This window comes from Myodes glareolus, chromosome 5 (genome assembly GCF_982192425.1).
Source record: "Myodes glareolus chromosome 5, mMyoGla1.1, whole genome shotgun sequence".
NCBI lineage: Eukaryota > Metazoa > Chordata > Mammalia > Rodentia > Cricetidae > Myodes > Myodes glareolus.
The window spans coordinates 34779610-34804565 of record NC_142030.1 but is presented as its reverse complement, the minus strand read 5'-3'; the positions used below and the strand labels follow the sequence as shown (position 1 = coordinate 34804565).

Here is a 24956-nt window from a genome sequence, read left to right as displayed (position 1 = left end):
ATATGCAGAGACTGTACATTTTGACTCCAACTATGAGGGGAAAGAAGAGAAAGGCTTTACCTTCTCAGCTCCTCCCTCTTGCCCATCACTGGCTAGGGTTTGTCCCTGTAGGAAACTAGCCCCTTTCCACTCCCCTGCATTTGTATGTCATGTTGATGCGTCATTGTAGAAAGCAGAGCTCGGAGTCAGTGTGGCGTGTTCACTGAGTCCAGAACATGACAGGTGAGGCATAAAGCTAGGGATCCAGACAGAAGGGGTCTGGGAAGCAGCCATCCCTATCTCACCCAAGGCCAGAGGCTCACCCAGGGATCTCACAGCTGGGGAGGGTGTGCAGGCCTGGAGGACAGAAGCCGTTGCAATGGCTGCTCCATGTTTCCATTGTTATGGTGTAATCTGAAGCTGCATGGACCCTGAGGAACCAAACCTGGAAGTCATAGAGGCCGCAAACTCTTCTCAGAGCCCAAAGAAAAGTGGCAGAATTCCCCGATGCTCTGGGAGGAGTAGCACTCTAGGTCTGCAGATTACCTATGCAAGGCCAAGGAAGAAGGGTTGTGCCCACCCAGCGCCAGCATTGTCTGGCTGCTTTGACGCATTCTGACATTTGAGTTCTTCTTCTTTTTTTTTAACTGAAAATACTGAAATGTGTTGCTGTTCAGAAGAAAAACATTTTTCACTGAGGAAATTCAGAAGTTCCACTGATGCTGTCATCCAGCGTAAGACACTGTGTATTATGTGTGTTTAATCCTCTCTCTCTCTCTCTCTCTCTCTCTCTCTCTCTCTCTCTCTCTCTCCACTAAACAAATTTCGGAATCTCACATGAGTGCCATCTTTTCTCAAGTCCACTCATGACTGACATCCATTTTGTTTTAGTTCATGGATGACGTAGACAGTACCCTATCAAGCACCTCTGCAGCTGAAACCACCTGAAGCTACCTGAGGATAAACACCTATGGGGGCTGGCCGGGTCATTCGGAAGGTCCTTACTTCATGTAGCCAGTGTCCACTTTATGAAAACCATTTTCCCACAGTGTTCCACAAGACTTCTCTTTATACTTCTTTCTGTGTGCAGTATGAACATATACACATGCCCATGCACACACATACATGTGGAGGCCAAAGACTGACAGCTGGGTGACTTCCTTGTTAACGCTCACTTTATATTTTGAGATCTCTTACGGGACCTGGAGCTTGCCAACTGACTAAACTAGCCGGCTAGCTAGGCCCTGGAATCCTCCTCTCTCTAGCTTTGAGAACTGGGATTATAGGTATGCACCATCACACCTGACTTTCTGCATGCTTACATGCAAGCTCTTTAACCCCTGAGTCACCTTCCCAGCCTGCAACACTACTTTTAATGCTGGTAAAGCTTGATCCACAAAGTTATATTTGTCTCACTTAACTGACTGGAAAACTTGGGCTCAATGAAGTTGAACGGGCTTATCTAAGAGCTGGTAAATTGCTGGCAAGACAGTCTGCAAAGAATATGCATTAAACCTCAGAATTGGGGCTGGGCAGGGAGTTTGGGGTGTCTCCCCCAGGAAAGGCTTTCCCCAGGGTACTGAAGCGGGGCGACACACATCCAACCTGTGATGCTTCCGGCTGCTCATCCTCATTTGGTCCCTGGAGCAGTTCCGGAGCCTTGAATGGCGCAGCCTCGATGTGAGAAACATGGTCTTGGAAAGAAAGACTTCCAGCTGCAGAAAGCAGGAGTGACCAGGGGCAGATCACATAGTCTGAGGAATCTGGAAACGAGGCAATGGGGGGGGGGGCGTAAGAACAGGGTCGCTGTGTCAGACAGCACTTGCTTCTAGGACTGATTCTGACCAGGGCCTATTTGGGCATGGGACAGGATAAATTCCACCCAGCACATAGAAGTGTGTATTACAGAAGGTGGCTGCAACTGTGGATAAGAATTTAGTGCCTGCACCTGGATCTCTGAGGACCTGAGCATTTTAGAGTAAAAGGTCAAAAACGATCAAGACCAGCTGGGAATTGGTGCAGACTTGACTCTGTTGCAGCTGAGTCAGGGACTGAGGTCATGGTCTTGGCATAGCTCTACAGTAGTTCATCAGATCCCCTAGGGCAGGAGACAGGCGTGAGGACTCAGGAGGAAGACAAGCTAAGCTAAGCATGCAGCCTCCCTTCACTGTCTGACACTGGGACTCGGCACCCAGCGGAGCCTACATACTCTGGCGTGACCTGAGCCATGTTCTGCACCTTCTCAGTCTTGGGGGAAGCGTCTACTGAGTCAATGCCTACATGCAGGCTCTCTGTGTTTACTTCACCTGCAGACTGAACACCCCACAGCTCCAAATCGCCTTTCCATCCGGGCTTCTTTAAGCATCTCTGCTGTCAACACTATGAACATTCATCTCAGAAGAGACACTGCAGAGACCTCAGAGAAAGTAGGGCCTCTCCTGCCATGTTGGGAACCCAGTTGTATGAATATCAGATGACCAGGCAGGAGCACGCCTGTCCTGAACTCAACCACAGGACATGAAAGCCCTGCATACCTCACGGCCTGGCCTCACGCTGTGACCACTTCCTCATGGGCCTGTCCACGTAGATGCTCCAGGCTCCAGTTTTCCTGCCCTCACACTATCAGCCTGCTCATCTGAGCGTGCCACATTCCAAAGGGTCACCCCTAACTTCTAGGCCTTCTGAGTCATCACCTGGCTGTTGCCTCTGCGTCACCTGGACCATGACTGTAGACTACCTCTGGCCAGATCATCTAGAGACCTTCAGCCATCATGAGCTGCAAGACAGTTCCTTCGTAGGCTAAAACCCAACCTGGGGAGGAGGACCTGTCCGTGACACTAGGGGTACGTATAGGCTTTTCTTACATCTTCATCCATACCACGGTTTAGTGATTTTCACTTTAACCTCTCTTGTTTAGACCACACAGTAGGTTCTGTCTGCTGATGGGGCAGAATAGACAGCATCTGATGGACGGCTTGTGGGGACATCCCAGCTGTTGGGAGAGGCCTAGCTGCTGCCACTAGTCTCTCTGTAAGCACCACGCAGGCCCAAGGCAGAAGCACCACCTTTCAGCTTGGTCACAAGGCATATGGGAATAGGCCACCGCCCAGCAGCCGCCTGGTGGGGACCGTTTGCCCTCTTGGACGAAAACCTTAGGGTTGATCACAGCTCAAGAAGCTGCCAGAAGGAAGGTTGCTTAAGAAGCTTTGCCTTCGATTTCCTAGGATTCAGTTGGCCCAAATACACCCTTACCATTTCGGAGGTCTTCCAGGAGCCGCTCAGCAGCCGTCGACAAGAGGGACCAGATTTCCTCCTCAGACAGGGCTTCACCCCTGACCTGCAGGGCGCTGGCAAGTGTCACCGAGGCTGCGCTCATGCCTGTGGAGACAGAGTTCTGCACTGCCTGGGAGTGCTCCATCACTCCAGCTACCTGGTAGGGTATGTTCACCTCGCTTTCATTGCCATCACCTCCGGGGCACAGGACAAGCAGATGGGAGAATTAGAAGTGGTCGCTGCACCTGGCCAGACAAGTCGGTGGCTTCTCAATAAATGAGCAAATAAACAGATCAATCGGCTCTCCGATGAAAAGTTGAAGAAATGGATGAAGGACAAGTGACTTAGAGCAAGTACCCCTCCTCCAGGGAGCTGACTGCCCCAGGGAGTGTTCAGTGCCTGGTCTTCATCTCTGTCCTGGAAACCAGACTGACAACCATTTAGCATGCCTTTCGTCATCAGCTGCCACTACGGAGCTGGCGGCAGTGCCAGGGCAGGCAGGCCCTTCTGTCTGCTCTTGCTTATAGGATTAGTGAGAATCACCCCCCTCCCCGCCCCCACCAAGAGAACAAGAGCCTGAATTTCAGAGCAGGAAGGACACACAAGGCAGCTGGAGGAGGTGCCCCCGCCAGGAGAGCAGCTCTCTTTACTTCTAGAAGTATCCTCTAAACCAAAACTGACATTTCCATCTGCCCGCCCCCTTTCCCCCAATCCCCGCAACACACAACACAGAGAGAGAGAGAGAGAGAGAGAGAGAGAGAGAGAGAGAGAGAGAGAGAGAGAGAGACCCTCACTAATCCCCCAAGCCCTGCTGGAGGCAGCTGGAAGGGCCAGGCTGCAGCTTTTCCTAAGCTTTTAATGGCTGCAGAGCTTGTTCTTCAGCCAGAGCCTGGAAGGCAGGCCCCCTGGCACCCTGGTGGGAAGCAAAGTTGTCTACTCACCAACTGCTCAGCACCCTGGGGAATGGAGGTTGACTCCCAGCTTTTCCACTGGGACACCTAGAGGCAGCTATGGGAGCTCCTGAAGACACATGACCTATGAGCTGTGATTTGTCATAGGTAGTCTGTGAGGGCAACTGGGGTCCCCAGTCACAGACAAGTGACTATCTCAGGTGTAGGTGTTCTGGTTACACCTAGGTGATCATTACATGTGATTTAGAGTCATCAGAATCACATCATACCCATATTTGTAAAATTATACGTGTCAGTAGAAATTTTCCGGAGATAAATTAGGACCCAGCCAGGCCCTATCCTTTCTTTCTTCCTTTCCTCTCTGCTCCACAATTTTCACTTTTTGGTTTTTTTTGTTGTTTTTTTTCTCCTCTTAAAAGTTGTTACAGAATGATGGACTTAGACATTCACATTTAACCAAATGCTGCTAACTCTGTAATCATGGTGAAGGACTTTTATTAAGGAAAAGGGAGAAGGGAGAAATACTTTGATCCTCAGACCAAAAAAAAAACCCTCAAAATCCCAGAGGGGAGCCAAGACTAGAAGAAAAACAAACTGCGTTGTCAGCCTGCTGTGCAGGTGGCAGCTTGGTGAGACCATGGCTTCACACAGCAGTTCCGAGGAGAAAGGACGGACTTTTCAACCAACAGCCACGAGTCCTTTATCAGAACCCTGAGCAATGGCCTAAATTGCACACCTTTACAGAAATCAGTTCAAAGTGAGTCATAGATTTAATATAATACATAAAACTATTCATTTTAGGGAAGCAAGGGAGAAAATGCAGGGACTAGGACTGGGGAGAAGATTTCGTGAACTTGACGCCAAGAGCATAATCCACAAAGGGATGTTTAAGTGATAAGTCATTGAAATTGTTTTTTTTTTCTTTTCCTTTCTTTTTTTTTGCTCTGAGAAAAATTCCATGAAGAGTGGAAATGAAATTTTTTTTTTATGAAAAAGCAAATTATACTAAGATAAAATATTTTAAAATCGTATATCGGAAGAAATGCACATATTTAGGGTGTCTATTTTTAAACCCTCAGAACTCATCAGTAAGAAAACAGATTCAGAGAGAGCTCAGTGGTCGAAAGCTCCTGCTGCCCAAGTGTGAAGACATGAGTTCGAATCCTCAGAGCACATGTAAAAATTGGCTGTAACACGAGAGTCCACAGTCACCTGTAGCATGACGGGAGGTGCAGACAAGTAAGTAAATATCCAGAAGTTAAAATGCCAGCTATCCTGGTGAACAGAGGAAGCACTGTCTGGGATGGGGTGGACCCTACCTCAAACAAGGTGGAAGGAGAGGACCAGCACCAGGATCAAATTTTGACCTATTTGCACAGGCCGTGGTAGGTGCATGCCCACACTCACCCACATGAACACTTACTCAGATTTACAAATACACATAAGAAAATAAACAGTATAATTAGAAAATGACACAGACATTCCCCCAAAGATATTTACATAGATATCAAATGAAACCAATGAAAATATATTAAACATCATTAGATATTAGAGAAATGCAAATTAAAGCCATAATAACATGATACTGCATACCCATTGGAATTACTAAAACAAACATTTGTCACAACCCCAAATGCTGGTGAGTGTGCCTAGAAACCAGCTCTCTCACACTGCCAGTGAGACTGAAAAGGAACAGGTACACTGGGAAACAGCTTGTCGGTGTCTTACAAAATTAAACGTGCAATTGCTATACAACCCAGCAACATTATTCCTATACATTTAATTGAAGAGAAAGGGAAATTTATGCCCTCACAAAACCCATCTATGAGTTGGCTTAACAAATCACCTTGAAAAAACAGCATGAAGAGGTAAATCTGAACATTCATGTAAACACACATCCTCACACAACATCAGGTACCACCCTAAGTGTGGATGCTCTACGCATGCGCTCTCCTTGAAGTTGGTGGCCCCAGATACATGATATGTATGTACATGCATATACATATATATCTATATAGATATAGATATAGATATAGATATAGATATATATGGTCTGAGACAGCCTAAAAATTCAAACACCGCACCCCTGCGCATTGAATTTCATCAGAATGCAGTTGTAGAATCCAAAACAGGGAATGTGTAGGTCAAACGGCTGGGGTCCTCAACAAAGACATTGTTTAAAGAAAGCAAAGGAAGGGAGGTCACAGAACACCAAAGTAAGAACCTTCCCAAATCTTCCCATCCATAAAAGCAATGGTATAATGAGCAGCTCCCCCAGACACCACAGACTTAGGCCACAGCTGTGGTTCTTTCTAATACCATTCTTAGGCATTGCCATCCCCAGAAATCTCTCTCAAGAATTGTTTGTATCGGGGCTAGAGAGATGGCCTAGCAGTTAAGAGCTTGTTCTGTTCTTGAAGAGAATACACGATTTTTTAAAAAGTGAAATCTTGAAACTAGCCTCAAACAAATGATTGTCTGTTTTGACCCAATTCAGAGGTCCCGCAGTGACAACAAATATTTCTGTGGAGGCGCTTTTTTTAAAAAAATAATCAGTATCAATTATTTAACATTGTATCTGTCTGTGATTACAAAAGCATTTGTATTAACAAGAGAACCAAAAAGCCACCGAGAAGCAGTAAGGAAGAAGACTATAGCTAATCTGAAAAATCTTTAAATATCTCCAAGAACCTGAAGAATCACTTTTATATGTAGACCTATGTCCAAGTTCTGGATGGCGTGTGTGCTCTGAAATACTCAGAAAGACTCTAAATAGTTTCCTCTTGTCCTCCATCAGACACTGAACGAGTAGGAAGCAGGGGTAAGCCAGATTTGTGGGCTTCTCAGCAGATACATAAAGGTTTGTCTTTGCATCTCTCAAAGCCCTGTTGGGAACACAAAGGTCCCTGTGCTCAGAGACAATCATGAAGGAATCAGGAATATTAAACATGTAGAATAGAATTGTCTCTTCAACAAGAGATTTGTATAACCTGTTTTTCCACAAATGAATAAGTCTGAAAAAGAAACTGAAAGGAAAAATAAGGCATCCCCATATAAACAAAAACACTAGTTTATTGTCAGTAGGTTTGCCCTCCAAGAACTACTAAATGGAGCCTTCAGACCAGGGTGACAAGACACTAGACAGGGATGCCAACCCACATGAGAAGTAAGAACGCCAGCAAAGGTAACATAAAAGGGCAGTCGCGATGCTCTATCTAAAAGGGGGGCAGCATCCAGCAAGAAGACCACACACGTGCTTGTTTGTCAAACAAGCCCCTCTCTTGTCAAGGCTAAGAGACCCTCGAGACCTGAACCTGTGGTTCTTACTATAGAAAGTGTCCTGTCAATACCACAGCAGCCACACTGAATGCGGCTCTGTGCCCACCCCACCCCCTCACACACCCCCGTACCTGTTCCAAAGCCACAACGGCTCTGCAGGAAGGAATGTGTGCATTCCACTTCTCCGCAAACTGCCTGCCTGACTGGCTCCAGGGCTGCAGCAATGTGTCATGACCTGCCCCGAGGGTACATGGGAGCCAGAACTGAACCATGTGGAGTCCTGTAGTCCCTGGCAGCTGCAGTCCTCCACACCGGCTGCCTGTGGGAGACATCCCAATGGCCAGCAGTAGCCCTGTGGGTCTACTTCACAGACTCCACTCCAGGCCAGGCCTTAAGAACCAAGCTGAAGTCACAGCTTACTCTCTCTCTCTTCAAATGTGGTTTCAGAGCTCCTTGACACTTCTCTGAACAAGATCGCGCTTCCCTAGTGCTTACCAGATGTCAGGCAGGGCTCAGTGTGACAACTGAATCTACCATCTTCGCCTCACTACAGAACGTAAACAGCGCTGTTGTCAGGCCCACTTTACAGATGTGGAAAGTGAGGGGTTGAGGCAGAACGACTTGGCCCCATAGTATCACATGGCCTGTGTTTAAGCTCGTGTTCCTGATCTTCCGGGCTATGTGCTTCTCCTCCACATTCCACCGGCTGTGGGGACCGCACAAAAGCACCTTACAGAGCAGCAGCCGGGAGCTGGGAAACAGTCCTGAGCCTTTCATCACACCGGGATGCCTCTGGGCTTCTCGCCAAGTTCACCTAAGTGGTCTGGTGGGCAGGTACTGCTGCGCGGTGAACTACATAGGGCACTATTTACTATTAAAAGAACACAGGATCACATTACACAGATCAGTCTGGTCAGCCAGCCAGAGGGAATCTTCTGGAAAAGCATGAAGCCAATGGGGGCTGCTTCGACCTACATATACAATCCCCACCCTCATCTCTCAGGAGCTCCCTGTATCTCGTCTCCATGGATCTCATTACCTGAGTACTTCTGGAGTCATCTCACCACCTCAGATCCCTCTTTCCACCCGAGGCTAAGCATTCATATCCTCCCTACCCTGTGCATTTCCAGGGCCGTGGTTTGGCTCAGGCTAACATATTCTGCTACCCGTAGCTGTCAGTGCTTCTCACATGGGCCATGAAGACAGAAGCTAGAATTCCATCTGTGAGGCTATCCTGACACTGCTATCTGAGCTGTCCTTTATTTAATAGGTATTTATTAAAGGCATAATGTGTCTCAAGCTCTCTGGGTAGGTAAGTGACCAGTATAACACCCTGCCTTTGTGAGGATTGGGAACAGGCGTGGAAAAAGAAGGCAATGAACAGGTAAGCAAATAAATAGACCATCTCATACAATGAGAGAAAATGAGGCAAGCTGGTGTACAACAGTAAACAGGATAGGGATACTTTAGTAGATAGGAGGAGAGGAATCTTGGGAGGTGGCATTCGAACTGAGACTCAGAGGTTGAGAAGGTACCAGTGCTGGGGTGGGGGGGGGTGATTCAAGCAAAGGACAAATATCCTCAGGCTAGCAAAGTTCAAAAACACAAAAGCCCTGCTTGACGGAGAAGACAGAGTTAGTTTGGAGGTAGAGTCACAGAGATGAGCAGGCACAGTGTCCATTCTCACCTGGCAGCAACAGGAAGCTTGGCCAGCTACGAGCTGCTAGCGGATAGAACAAGGGTAGCATGCTCGGAGCAAAAGTTGCCTGGAGCGTCTGTGCCCAGACCTGCAGCTGGGCCACTGAGGAAAGGAAGTTCAGCTTCGAGCATGTGTCAACTAACATCTCGCCTCACCTGGGCCTCACCAGTCACATGAGTGCCTCGTTTTCATCACTGACAAGGCCCACATCTGCCTCTGTCCCCAAGGAAGAACCCTGATCGTGTGTCCAGGACAGTGGCCGAGGGATGATCACTGGGTAGCTGCTTGTGACTGAGGCCACCTACCCCAGCAAATACCACGTGTGTTTTTTGTCAAGCTACCTGACAGGGGTTGCCAGGTGCTGTCTTCTGAAGAGGTAACAGTCTTTCCTGGCCACGTGTCTTTTGACTGAGTCATGGCCTTGAACAGTGAAACTGAGAACTCCCAGTTCTCTCTCCAGCTTCCATCAAGGAATCATGGGGGAACTCTAGCCTTGGCCCATGGCTTCTAGAGAGACATACACCCCTCTGAATGCCCTAGGAGGGAAGTTAGACCAGGTGTCTAAGGCCTGTTCTATCTCTGGGGTTCAGGATACTGATGCCAACAAAGGAATGGCATAAACAAGCAGTCAAAGGTGGCAGGGCGGACAGCACACCCCGCCTGTCTGGTGGGAACAGATGGCCAGGCACTCCCCCTTTCCTCCAGTTGTTTTCTGCCACATCTTACTCCCTCTTCTCCTGACTTTCTCAGTGTCCATGCTGCCTCTCACCCCTCTGATGTGCCAGCCTTCAGGGTGTGCTCTCAGGCCCTCTATTACTTTCTTTCTTTCTTATTTTTTTCACATATTTCCTCTATTATCTTCTTATGACTGTCATAATAAATCACCACAAGCTTGGTGACTTAAAACAACAGAAATTCGTTTTCACATGGTTTCAGGGGCTGGAAGTCTGAAATCAGTTTCGCAGGGCTGAAATCAGAGCCAGGACAGGGCCACGCTCCCTCCTGAAGCTCTAAGGGGGCCTTTTCCATGGTCTTCCAGTTTCTGATAGCTGTCAGCATTCCCGGGTTTCTGGCCACATCCTTTCAGTGTCAGCTCTAGAGTTACACTGTCTTCTCTTCTACCTGCCCCATCTTATGAGTGCAGTGATGACTATGACTAAGATACACCTAGATAATCTAGAATATTCTCCCATCTCAGATCCTTTCATTCACTTGCATCTATAGTCTCTTCTGTCATATAAGGCAACAGTCAAAGATTTCCAAAATACAGGTATGGATCTCGCTATTTTTAGTTTGTGGAGGGGTGTTGCTCAGGCCTTCTCAGCCCTGCTTTCATCCTATACTCTTCCTCTGAAAAAAGAGATGCGACACGTCCTTTAGACATTGAATCCCCACTTTCTGACTTTGCGGCTATGTGACCTTGTGCTCTGGCACAAGCTTAACCTCTCCGAGCCTCAGTGTTGTTATCTGAAGACTTGGGTCAGCAGCTGCTGCATTGTATATCTGTGGCGGTTATACTGAAGCCCTCGGAACAGAAAAGGAGCCGAGCTCATCCTGACTACTATCTTTTTCCATCTCTGTGATGGCCATCCAGACAGAGATTTTAAGCATCAGAACTGTGAGCAGCTTCAAAGACAGGACTTTGGAGATACAGTGTTAATTGTTTCCATCTGCCTGCCAGGATTGAAGCGCTCTATAAACATCCCATTGCAACCTTAGTGAAATGCTTCAACAATCTCAAGGCCTCCAAAATAGACACCCCAGAAGGAACCAGGGAGGATCCCAAGGAATTGCAGCTTGCAGAACGATCTTGTCCATACTCTGTTCAGGAACGCTCCCCGCCCCCACCGCCTCCCTACTTGTGCCTTTGGAGAGTCACTGAAAAGCGTCCACACACAGTCAAATCAAGACCTGATTTGATCAGTTTACCACAAGACAAGTTGCATCCCCCCTCCCCAAAGGAAAAGAGTCTTCTGCTCCATTCGTGCCTAAACTCAAAAGACTAAAGACACCAGGGCTCTGTTCTTACAGAACTCTCTGCCGTGACTTCTTCATTACTGTGCTAAAACACAGGACAGAAATGGCTTACAGAGGTGCGATTTTCTTTGTCTTGGTTTCAAAGGCACTCTCCCTCATGGCAAGGATTGCCGCTCTTTCCATGATTGCTGTGGTGACTTAAATAGGAATGGCCCCCAGAGGCTACCATAGGCTCATATATTTGAATGCTTGGTCATTAAGGAGTGGTGCTACTTGAGAGGGATTGGTAGGTGTGGCCTTGTTGAAGGAAGTGTGTCATTGGGGGTGGAATTTGGGATTTCAGAAGTCCACATCAGGCTGTATTAATTAGGGTATGAAGAAACACCATGACCAAAGCAACTCTTATAAAGGAAAACACTTCATTGGGGCTGGCTTACAGTTCAGAGGTTTAGTTCATTATCAGCATGCGGGAAAGCATGGTAGCATGCAGGCAGACATGGTGCTGGAGGAACTGAGAGTTCTACATCAGAATTGGCCGGCAGTAGGAAAAGAGAGTGTCCCTGGGCCTGGCTTGGGCTTCTGAAACTCCAAAGCCCACTCCCAATGACACACTTCCTCCAACAAGGTCACACCTACTCCAACAAGGTCACACCTCCTAATAGTGCTACTCTGTGGTGACCAAACATCCAAATATATTAGCTTATGGGGACCATTTCTAGTCAAACCACCACACAGGCCCAGTGGCTTTCTCTCGTTACCTGTTGTCTACAGATCTGAATATAGAACTCTCAACTTCTCCAGCACCATGGCTGCCTACTTGCCACCATGCTTTCCACCAGGACAATAACAAACTAAACCTCTGAAACAGTAATCAAGCCCCAAGCAAATGCTTTCTTCTATAAGAGTTGCCGAGGTCATGGCATCTCTTCATAGCAATTGAACATTGACTAAGACAGTGGCCAAACAGGAAGCAGAGTGAAAGGTGGAACCATGGGCAGGCATGACCTTCAAAGGCCAACTGCTGGTACTTAGCGAGGCCCCACATCCTAAAAGTTCCATACCCTTCTGAGACAGTGCCACCAGCCAGTGACCTCAAAGATCTGGAACATTCCAGATCCATACCATAATAGGTATATAGTGCCTGAAATTGTGCCACTATGGCTTCTCCACATGTATCTTTTCTTCTCTGTCCTCCAAGCCGCAAGCCCCATGACCCATCCGCGTGGTGGAGACAGCACAGTTGTGACATGACTTGGAGCAAGGACACTCTTGAACCCATAGGTCCCCATCTACTAGGCCAAGACGGCAGTTCCTACCTTACAGGTTAAACCTGTCGAGTGGAGTGAGCTCAGGGGAGATGGCAGCTCGTGCTACCCAGATCCCCATCTCTCCTTGGTGCTCCAAAGTGGCTGCCCTCTCATCTGTACATGATGCATTAGCCATTGGCATCCTTCTAGAGGAACAAGTTAGAGCCACTTGAGGTGGCTTGTCTCCTACCCCCAAGTCGTTGACATGCTATCTCTCATATGTTTTACAGTCTCATTCACTTAAGAAAAAGTTTCTGCCATGTAAATGCACTTATTTCCAAAAGAAACCGTTTGTTATTATAGTAATGGGAAACTTGTATCATTAGACATAACGAGAAGGAAATTATAACCATTCTTTTTAATGCAATAAATTCATGACAGGCAATATACTCCAGAGACTCTGAGCCTGGGGCCTGGTCTTTTCTTCTGAAAGGAACAATTAGTGTGAGAAATGGGGAAAGTGTGTGGTTCTAAACATACTGTCTTTCTGACATTATACGAAAGCTTTAAAGTCAAATGTCAAAAACGTAACTCAAGATTATTAACACAGCTTTCTGTTCCACCTGTGCACAAATGGTCCTGCCTGCCCTTCTAGAAGCACAGCTTCAGCCTTTCCGAAGTCTTGTGGGACTCGAGCTATGTCCTCAGCATAAGTGGCTGAAGCTTCAGCTGTCACATTTGATGGTAATGAATTGTGGGGAATATAGAACTTGACAGCTTTCAGAGTTTCCTTAAACTTTTGAAGTTTCCATGAAAATGCTTTAAACCCCAAACAAGACAAGAAATGGTCCCTTCTCTAGACAAAGAAAGTAGAATTTAACCACTGTAGAATTACAAAGGTCACATGACCATAAGAGGGAAGGAGGGACGTGTTAGCTAGGGAGGCTCGTTAGAGCTACCCCTATTTATGTTGCCATCATCTTATTTAGGTTGTGAGTTTTAAAAGTGCTTTTGTAAGCCAGGCAGTGGTGGCGCAAGCCTTTAATCCCAGCAGTTGGGAGGCAGAGGCAGGCAGATCTCTGTGAGTTTGAGGCCAACCTGGTCTACAAGAGCCAGGACAGGCTCTAAAGCTACAAAGAAACCCTGTCTCAAACAACAAAAATAAAAGTGCTTGGGTATTGAGCCTTTAAATTAAGCTTCAAAATACTATGCTCCACTAATCTAGCAATTTACATTTGAAAAGAATCACTGCATCTGGTATTTGATTAAAGATAAACTGGTTCTTGTCTGTTGTCTTGTTCTCTAAAGACTAAGGCCAATTCCACTTAAGAATTTCTAGAGAAACTTAAATACAGTGGGAAGGAGAAAAACAAGAACAATGAAGGGAACTGAAACCTCAGATGTTAGCTGGCCCTCGAGAAACAGAGTCAACAGGCAATGTGTATGTACGCGCATGCGTGTGCATGGGTCTCCATGTGTCTGCATGTGAAACCAATTTGCTATGAGAAATTGGTTCACGCAGTTGTAAGGTTGAGAAGTCACAAGATGTGCCATCTACAAACCACAAACCTGGTGTGGTAATCCAGTCCAATTACAAAGGCCTAGGAACCAAGAGAATGGTTATATAATTTCCAGCATGAAGCAGAAGGTGGCATCTTTCAGTTAAGCAGAAAGAAGCTAAATTCCTCCTTCCTCCTCCTGCTTTTCTTTCTACCTAGGTCCTCAACTGATAGGATGAGGCCCATCCACACTGGGAAGGGCTATCTGCTTCCCTGAGTCCTCTGACTCAAATGGAGACACCCTTACACACAGCCCAAATGATGTTTAAACATCAAAGGCCCAGCTTAGTTGACACATAAAGTTAACTGTTGTACCTATGTTGTGGAATATTAGTTTAAGATATGTTACATTTGTTTATGCTGTGGAATATTTGTTTAATGATGCAAAGATATGTCACATTCTTTTATGTTGCATTTGTTTAACTACTCTGTGAAGCTGTGTTACTTTGCCTGCCTAAAACACCTGATTAGACTAATAAAGAGCTGAATGGCCAATAGCTAGGCAGGAAAGGGATAGGCGGGGCTGGCAGGCAGAGAGAAATCTAGAAAGGGAGAAAGATGCCAGGAGCCAGTCACCCAGCCAGCCACAGAGTAAGAAGGATATATATATGGTTAAACAGCCCAGAGGCAAAATATAGTTAAAAGAGAAACAGGATAATTTAAGTTGGAAAAGCTGGCTAGAAACAAGCCAAGCTAAGGCCAGGCACAAAGGTGGGAGATTTAAGAAGAAGATAAGCATGGAAGACAACAATAATAAACACAGTCACTGCTAGTTCAAGTGTATCCGTTGTCACCTCAAATATAAGTCGTCTGACCATGACTGACAAATGACTTTAAAAAAAAAAAAAAGAAACTACTACAATAGCTATAGGAAACACACTTTAAACATAAAGGAACAGAGAGCTGAACCAAGTAAAGAAAAAAGGCAAAAAAGTCAAATTAAAAATGAGCAAAGGAACGAAAATACATCATACTAAACATAAATAAAAGAAAGCTATAGCAATTATTGTCATTCCAGAGCAAAAAAAAAAAAAAAACCTGTCAAGAATGCTGCACAATGTCAGGGGTCAGTACTCCAACACGGAATAAAAATCCTTCACATGTATGCATTTAACAGCAGAACGTCAAAGCATTTGAGATACCCTAGTCAGAATGGCCATCATCAAAAACAAACAGCAAAAGGAACCTTTATATATTACTGCAAAGAATGTAAATTACTGTAGCCATTATGGAAATCAATATGGACTATCCTTTAAAAAAACTAACATTAAAATTGCTATATAGTACAACTATACCACACCTGGCTGTGTACGCAAAGGCATCTCAGCCAGCATACCAGTGATACAGGCATACCTACATTTATTGCAAAGTGTTGCAATAGCCATTAGCCAAAATTTGGAATAACTTAGATACTATCTTAGTTAGGGTCTCCACTGGTGTGACAAAAAATCATGACCAAAAGCAAGTTGGGGAAGAAAGGGTTTATTCTTCATCACTGTTCATCACCAAAGGAAGTCAGGACAGGAACTCAAATGGGGCAGGATCCTGAAGGCAGGAGCTGATACAGAGGCCATGGAGAGGTGCTTCTTACTGGCTTGTTCCTCGTGGCTTGTTCAGCTGCTTTCTTATAGAACCCATAACCACCAGTCCAGGAATGGCACCACCCACCATGGGCTGGACTCTCCCCTATTGATCAATTATTGAGAAAATACCATACAACCGGATCTCATGGAGGAATTTCCTCAACTGAGGCTTCTTCCTCTCTGATGACTCTCACTTGTGTCAAGTTGACACACAAAACCAGTCAGTACAGATGCCTATCAACAGATAAATGATAAAATGCGGTATATAAATACAAGGGAGTTTTATTTGATCATAAATAAGAATGAAATTCTATCACTTAAAAGAGTGGATGAAGCTCTGTATGTAATGTCAAGCAAAATAATCTGGGCAAGAAGGGCAAGAGGATAGGACAGTGAGGAAAAGGAAGATAGATATGCCTGTTTTCTATGATATGTAAAATCTAGTTTTATATATGACAGAAGGGAGACTATCTAGGAGGCAGAGGGGGACCAGCAGAAGGGAAAAGGAAGGACAAGAGTGGACAGTAGAGGGGAGAATATGAGCGAAGAACAGAGATGTACATGCATGAAAATGCCATAATGGAACCCACTACTTTGTATGCTAAACACATGCACACCCAGGCACGCACGCACACACTTGCATGCACTCTCGCACATGCATGAGGCAAAAACTGGTAGAACTGCAGTGGAAAATAAACAGAGCACTATTGCAGGTGCAGATGTCAACACTCCTCTCTCAGTAATTAACAGACTCAGCAGTCATAAAATCAATAAAGATGTGGTTAAACTGAGTGCCTCATCCGTCAACTGGACCCAATTGACATCTATAGACTACTTTATCCAGCAGACTATACATTCTGCTCAGGCTCAAATGGAACTTTTACCAAGACCTACCACAATTGTACACCATAAAACGCACTTTAACAAATTTACAGAGATCATACAAATTATTTGCAGTGGAATTAAACTGAAAATCAGTAACAGAGGAGCTGGAGAGATGGCTCTGCAGGTAAAATCACTTTCTGCACACAAGAAGGAGTGTTGAGTGAGTTTTCTGTTCCCACAGTCTTTAAGACCCAAAGAAATCACACGAAGGTCTACATTAATTATAAACTGATTGGGCCATTAGCTCAAGATTCTCATTAATTAATTCTTATAACTTACATTAGCCCATAATTCTTGCCTGAGTTAGCCGTGTGGCTTGGTACCTTTTTCTGTGAGGCAGTCACATCATGCTTGCTCTGTGTCTGGATCACGGTTGCAGACTGAAACTTCGCTCTTCCCGGAATTCTCATTGCCCACCTTTACTTCCTGCCTGGCTACTGACCAATTAGCATTTTATTAAAAAAATAACACAAGTGACAGGATAAAAGACTATTGTCCCACAGCAAAGGCGTACTGGGATTCAGAGTCCCAGCAATGTAAATGCCAAGCTGGCATGGCAGCCTGCCTGTGAGTCCAGTTAGACTAACTAAATTGTTGAACTCTGAGTTCAGGTGAGGACCCTGCTTCAAGATATAAGGTAGAGAGTAACTGAGAAAAACAGCCAGAGTCAGCCTCTGTCCTCCACAAACACACACAAAAATATGCCCCAACACATGCAAATAACATAATATGTACACACATACCACACACACACACATACACATGCATGCACTTGCTGTAATAACAGAAAATATCTTTAAAATCCTCAGATGTTTGAATACTTAACCTCTTATAAGCAAAAAAAGAAATCCCCAAAGAAAATTTTAAAACACTTTAAATTACTTATTTATATATTTTATTACGCATATGAGTATTTTGCCTGTGTGTGCGTCTGTGTACTGTGTGTGTGTTCAGTGCCCACAGATATCAGAAGAAGGCATTGAATTCCCTGGGACTGGGGTTACAGACGGTTGTGAGTGGCAATATTGGCCCTGGGAATCAAACCTGGATCCCCTGAAAGAGCTGCCAGAGCTCTTAACGTCTCTCCATCCTTAAAATATATTTTAGTTAAACGAAGATGTGTGAGATGCAGCAAAAGCAGTGCTTACACAGAATGGTATAACATTGAGTATGCAGCCTGGGAAAGAATAAAGATCAGAACCCACATCGTAGCTTCCAGGTGACATACAACAGAAAGAGGGACAATGTGAACTTGAGTAAAAGAGAACAAATAATATCAGCTGTAAAAAAAGTCATTATAATCAAAGCAGGAAAACAACAGAGAAGCCAGAAGCTTGTATCTTCAAATAGAAATAAAATTGATGAATATATAGGCAAAAGAAGCCAACAAAAAGAGAAGATGTAAATAACCAAATCATAAAATGAAAGAAAAGCCATCACTCCTTATTCAATGATAAAGAAATAATATGAACAAGTTTGCAGTCACAATTTAATAACTCAAAAGAAATTGATCCCTTGATAGGCATAATCTATTAAAACTCACGCCTAGAAGGCCAAGGATATAGCATTATCAATAAAAATATTTGCCATACAAGCAAGAAGACTCAAGTTCAATCCCAGAACCTACATTAAAAAACAAACAAACAAACAACCCACTGGTCCACCAAGCCAGACATAGTAACTCACACTTGAAGTCCCAGCTCTGGGAAGCCAAGACAGGTGGATCCCTGAAGCCACAGGCAAGCCAGCCTAGCTAGGCTGCAGAATTAGCTCCAGGCCAGTGAGAGATTCTGTCTTGAAAAACAAGGTTGGGACCCCTGAAAAGTGACTCATGATCTTGAACCTATGGCCTTCATGTGCACATGCACCCCCCAACACACACACATGCGCACATTCTCATGCGCATGTGTACACACAGCTCACACAATGCAGTGGATAGTCTATGTCGGCATATATCTGTTTATTAAGTGACGTGGTGTGTAACAGCTTTCGTTTATAAAGCAGAGTAGCAAACCAGACAGTTCCAGTGATGACACCTATCAAACACTGGAGAGCAAGATGGCACACGCTCTCAGGAAATGAAAACGTACTCAGGAAATGAAAACGAAGTTAAAGCTGTGTAACCCAGTCTAGAGTTACCCTAAGACAGAAACGAGAAAAAGAAGACAGTGAAGTAAGATCACAAAACGCTGTCTCTTGGGAGTGAAGATGAAAAAATCTTCAGAAAGTACTGGCAAATCGAATCCAACCATGTATAAGCACAACCATATACCATGAGCAAGCGAAGTTTAATCCAGGCATGCAGCATTTAAAAAAAAAATCTATTAATGTAATTCATCACTTTCACAAGCTAATGAATAATCATCTGATCACACCCAATAATAGAGAAAAGGCATTTGTAAACCTCAAGCCCCATTCATGATTTCTCAGCTAATCAGAAATAAAAAGAAATTTTCTCATCATGATTACAACAACAGCAATAACAACAACAAAGGGACACAGTCAACAACTCATAGATTTACAGAATGTTCATACAATGAAATATTATTCAGTAATCAAAAGGATAAAGTAATGATACATGCTACAGCATGTCTGAACTTTGAAAATCTATATATAATTGTTGATTTTATTTGTAACATTAACTTTATAATATGAAAAAAATGTTAACAACTGAAATATCCTTTGTCTAGTGAGTGGATCTACGTATTGTGGTATAGTCAAACCATAAAATACCTATAGGGAAATTAAAAATAACTGAGTGATATGTGTAGTAATGTGGATGGATCGCAAGGGCATTGAGCCAAATGGAAGATGTCAGTTTCCAATGATCATGTATTGTGTAATAAGTTTAAAAATGTGTTAGCAAGATGAGGGCTTCAGACTGAGCCCACTCATAACTCCCTTTTAATCTGTGAATTAAAATCATTTGCATTTTTAGAGCAATATATTAAAATTTAAAATATAATCCTTCAAATCTATCAACTCGTCATCACCTACAGAATGTTCCTGAACAACATGAACAGGAGGGGGTCACCCACAGTTAACGTAGATGCTCCTGGAGTAAGAATGCCTAGAAAAAAGATAAACATACTGAAGGGCAGATTCCCGCAAGAGCTGGGGCCAGGCAGCTCTGGAAGCACCCCCAAAACAGAGAACATGATCCCCCGTCCCTGTGCGGCAACAGCTGAGGAACAAATCTCTGGCTGAGGGGACACAGTCAGGACAGTGGTTCAAGAGGGTTCATAAACCTCACAGAATCAAATCTTGTTTTAAACTAGTTTTCCAGAACTACAATTATCCCATTCAGACAAACTCAGCCACCCAGAGTAGATTATTAAACAGTCATGGCTGGGGAAGAACAGCTTAATTCTGTATATCCCACTGATGCCCAGATCTCACTTCTGCCCAGAGAGGCAATGTGAGAGCTAAGAGTGGGAGCCACAGAGGCATTTCCCAGCATTCCATTCTGTAAGGCTTCGGAAGAGAAGGTGCTAGGCTGTTTCCTGCACTTCAGCCCACCCCAAGACAGGCCTCCTCAGTCCTGGAATTAGCAAGTTGTTTCTCCCTGTGGCATCTACAAACTGCAGGGCAGCAGACACAGCGAGATCAGGTAAGAGAGGACAAGCTGAAAGTGGCTTCAATTTGAGCAGTTAGAGAGGAAAGAGTCATGGGGGTCCCGAGAGTAAATAAACAAGATACTGAGATTAAAGAAAAGTCATCCTGCAGCTAGAGAGACGGCTCAGAAATTAAGAACTTATACTGCTCATGCAATTTCGGTTCCCGGCACCCACAAGAAGCAGCTAAAAATTGCCTTTGCCTCCAACTCCAAGAGATTCACCACCCTCTTCCACACACACACACACACACATACATGCACGCAAATATACACACGCGTGCGCTTGCACACATACGTCTTTTTTATGTGCATTGGTGTTTTGCCAGCATTTATGTCTGTGTGAGGGTGTCAAATCACTTGGAGCTAGAATATAGATAGTTGCGAGCTGCCATGTGGGTGCTGGGAATTGAACTCAGGTTCTCTGGAAGAGCAGCCAGTTATCTTCTCCACTAAGCCAACTCTCCAGCCCCCACACAGATTTTTTTAAAAGAGAAGGCATAAAGAAATTATAATGTATTATTTAAAAAGCATGAAGAAGTGTCTACCCTATATGAAGCAAAAGGTACACAAACAGAAACAGCCATGAGGTTGCTCCTCTACTTACCAAATGAGCTTCTTTGTTGGTGGGCATTCAACGCTCTAAAGTTTCCTGGAGGCTGTTACCCTCAGAGACCTAAGAGGCTGGCCTGTTGGAGTCTATACAGCCATTTGGCATTGTGCAGTATGAGCCACGGACTGCCTATACTTGCCATCATATTCTTCCTTTCTGGGAATGTATGCTAACGATGGAAGTGAAAAAGAAGTGTGTGAATAAATATTTTCCTTGACGCTGTCCCAAGGACAAACAGCCAGATGTTGATGGCACGCAGGGTACTTTCTGCCTAGCAACTCTTTTTGAATCACTCCACGTGTTCTGAAATTGTCAACAGTCACCCCATCACGTTCACAGCTCTGTCCCAAGCTCAGACTTTCACCTGTGTCTATAGCTGCTGCTTAACTTTGAGTGGCTCTTCAAGAGGGATCTCTCTTTCTCTCCTCCTCCTCCTCCATCCTTCCTCATCTAAACACATGGCACGCCCACTGCTATGGTGTGTTGGAAATGGATCCCCAGCAAGGCAGTACTTGGAGGTGTCACTTTGGGGACTTTACCCTTGTAGATGAGATTAGGTGCCTTTTGAGTTTGATGTCCTTCTACCTTCTGCTAATTGAGGGCATGGCATTCTTCTCCTCAAAGGACACTGTGTGTTCAAGGTGCCATCTTGGAAGCAGAGACTGAACCATCACCAGACAGACAGCCCACTGGTATCTTCATCTTGGACTTCATCTTAGCAGAGCTGTTAAAAACATAGTTCTGCTCTTTCGAAATCACTCCGTCTCCAGAATTCTTCCATAGCAGTACACATGGAACAAGCAGACTGCCTTTCTATGCACTCAGGCCAAACCTTCAGGTATCATTGTTGGTTCTTTCCCATCCTCAACTCCCCATCCACCTTCAACTCTTTCTAAAAATCTATTTTTATCTCCAGCACTGAAAACTGGCTGCCACTGTAGTCTACGTCATCAGCCCCACTTCCTGAGTGCTCCCTGTAGTCCTCCTGCTCCACTGTAGTCTAAGCCATCAGCTCCACTCCCTGAGTGCTCCCTGTAGTCTTCCCAAAAGGTTTCTTTCATTCCTGTCTTGCTGACTTTCCAGTCTTTTTTCTACCCTGCAGAATCCTTGATTCCCAAAACCCAAATCCAACCTCATCAGGCCTTCAGCAGCTTTCCATTCCCTACAGGATCTGTTCGGATCAACATTCCAGAAAAAGGCTCAGGAACCTAAGGCCCCATCCTTGCAGCTGCCCCACCCCCTGTCACCACAGCCTTTTCTATCTTCAGGTGTACCACGTGCTTCTTCTTTCCTGTCCTTGCTACCCCACCTCTAACGACTGAGGATGTTGAGAGCTGCTCTGTGGATGTACTTTATTCAGAAATGAAGAGATAAATGAAGCCCAAGGTTGTGGTTCATCCCTGTCATCCAAGTGTCTGACTGGAGGCTGAGATGGAAGAATCGCCAGTCTGGGCAAGACTGGGCTGCTTAATAAGACTTCATCAAAACAGCAGAGGAGGAATAGAAAAGGAATGGAAGGAGCGAGAGGAAGGGAGGAAGGGCAGGTAGAAGAAAGGAAATGCTTCGATGATACTTTTGGAAATGCCCAGCCTTGAAATCTTGCCATTTAGGTGGTGCCAGACTACGGGACTGGACCTTTCCACCACTCCCTAAGAATGTCCTCCCCTCTTCTGTCACCTCCTGCTCACTTTGTGTCACCAACTGCACCATATCCAACAACCCGGGGCAAACACAGCCACTTTACCTCCTGGAGATATAAGAATAAAGAGATCGATGCCGAGGCAAGAAAAGCTGGGAAGACAACTCATGGAGAGTGACGTGACAGCCAGATTTCCATAGAGTCCCCAAAGAAGACATCCCCAGAGTAAGCCTTTGTGCTGGGGCAGTCACAAGACAATGGACGGACACTCGCAAGGAATGGGGAATCACTAAACAGAGGGACTAGACAAACTCTGAGGTCAGCATGGAACCAGCCCTTGCTTTACTTCAGGAGGGCAATGTATTCTCTTTGCACAATAAGTCACCAGGTCATGTTAATTTCTCAACTAATGCCATCTACTCGCGTTATTAACACTTAGCGTGGTGAGCACAGGAAACAATGGAGGTGTATGCAGAACTATGACTTGAGAACAGAAATGGCTTCACAAGAGAAGGCTGCAGGTGACCTTGGGACCTGCAGGGTTCCTGTCCTTTTCCCTTCAGCTCAGAGCAGCCCTGGAGGCATCATCTGATGTTTGTTAGAAATGCAGGCGCTGGGTGTCCCAGACCTAGTGAGAACCTGTAGCACAACCATCTGGTGATTCGGCTGCATATTAAAAGTTCAGGGTTGTACTTCTCTGAGTCCCCACAGTGTGCTTGAGAAAACCAGTTCTAGCCAGGAAGAACCAGTCGCAGCCAGTTGGAATTTGGAGGAAGGATTGTTCTACTGTTTTAAGGAGACTCACAGCCAGGACTAGTCCGTGGTCTATAGAACACGAGAAACTGGTTTCTTAAGTCAGAAAGGGGAAATTTACAGGATTCATGAGACAAGGAACTTAGGATGGAAGTCAAATCAAACTTTCTAATATTGAGTGGGCCCATGTGACCTAAGCGTCAGAGCTTAGGGTGGATCTGCTGAGTGAGAGAGTTAAGACCATCCATCACCAAAAGAAGAAAAAGTCTAGAAAGCTCTGATTAACTGTTTTGGGGTTTGTTTCATTTTTTTTGTTTTGTTTTGTTTTGTTTTGCTTTGCTTTGCCTTTTCGAGACAGGGTTTCTCTGTGTTGCTTTGGAGCCTGTCCTGGAACTAGCTCTTGTAGACCAGGTTGGCCTCGAACTCACAGAGATCTGCCTGCCCTTGCCTACCAAGAGCTGGGATTAAAGGTGTGCGCCACCACTACCTGGCTGATTAACTGTTATATTAGCACTTTAAGTTGTTAATTCAGGTCTACTGTTCTGGTTCCTTCCTGCCAACTCAAATTCATATCAACGAACATAAAGGTGGAAGGGGTATGTTTTTAAGCAATATCCAAAAGAGTCATTTCTGAAAAACAGAAACGTTGTTGCTTACTGGAAGAGTACACACTAAATGCTGCCATGTGGTTGTTATTGTCCCCACTTTACAGATGTGGAAGCTGAGTCTTGGGAACTTTAACATTATTCCAATTTACACAGAAGCCAAGCGGCATGGCAGTAGCTGAAAGAGGGAAGAGTCTGACTGCAGTGTCTTCTCTTCTGAGTCCCCCCTTTCTGCTTAGACAACAAATGCCATTTTATCAGGCCCTGCAGAGGCCTGTGGTAAATATTCTCCCAGGATCACTAATACAGAACCTGACCCAGATGTATCATCCTAATTCTCCCAGTCTGCTCTGCCATAGATTCACACTTGCCCTGATTTAGATTTACAGGAGAAAAGAGAGCCTTGCCCAGCGGTACCTGTGTCCTTTGTCAATGGCTGCATCCAGATATCTCTGCGAACTCCTCTAGGCCTTCAGCTTAGAAAAACTTCCCAGCCATAGACAGGATCAAAGGCCTGCAAATCTCTCTCCTGAAGGAGCAGCACGGCCTGCTGAGGGTGCCTTTGTTTACTGTCTCTAAGCACTGGCTGCCCAGTGAGCAAGTCAACAAGGCCCGCCACTTTCCTGCCTCTCTTCTCTCTGCCCAGTAACAAGCAGAGTCGCCCAACGGCCTTCTCAAGACCAGTGGGCCCAAGGGCAGTAAGAGCTCAACCGGATTAGGTGCCACTGAAGGACTGAAGGCTGTAGGGTAGGGGCCGGCTCAGGGAGGCTTTTACAATGACGTCTCTTTATCACCTGGTCCAATAAAGAAAAATTCCTACAATGAGGAGGGCGGTAAGACCTCCAGCAGCACTTTTATTGTTCAGGATTGTTTTAACTCTCCTGGGTTTTTTGTTTTTCATATGATGTTGAGAATTATCCTTTCAAGGTCTGTGAAGAATTGTGCTGGAATTTTGATGTGGACTGCATTGAATCTGTAGATTGCTTTTGATAGGTTGGCCATTTTTACAATGTTACTCCTATGGATCCATGAGTATCTTTCCATTTTCTCAAATCTTCTTCAATTTATTTTTGTTGTTGCTGCTGTTTTTTGTTTTGTTTTGTTTTTCAAGACAGGGTCTCTCTGTGTCTTAGCAGTCCTGAAACTAGCTCTTGTAGACCAGGCTGACCTTAAACTCATAAAGATCTGCTAGGGTCTGCCTCTTGAATGCTGGGATTAAAGGCGTGTGCCACCATTGCCCTACCTTCTTCAATTTCTTTTTTCAGAGATTTGAAATTTTTAACATACAACCCTTTTACTTGCTTGTTTAGAGTTACCCTAAGATATTTTATATTTTTTGAG

General features: G+C 45.0%; 1 protein-coding gene across 1 annotated transcript in view; it reads right to left on the bottom strand.

Annotated features, from left to right (window-relative positions):
• Positions 1 to 24174, bottom strand: part of Frmpd2 (FERM and PDZ domain containing 2) — a 112206-nt gene extending 88032 nt beyond the window's left edge. The window contains exons 1-3 of the mRNA XM_085687840.2: positions 24033 to 24174; positions 3232 to 3357; positions 1585 to 1742 (exon numbers count right to left, since the gene is read on the bottom strand). Of these exons, the coding sequence (XP_085543966.2) occupies positions 1585 to 1742; positions 3232 to 3357; positions 24033 to 24057 (309 nt within the window). The 5' untranslated portion in view covers positions 24058 to 24174. The remainder of the gene's footprint in view (positions 1 to 1584; positions 1743 to 3231; positions 3358 to 24032) is intronic.
• Positions 24175 to 24956: the final 782 nt, after the last annotated feature.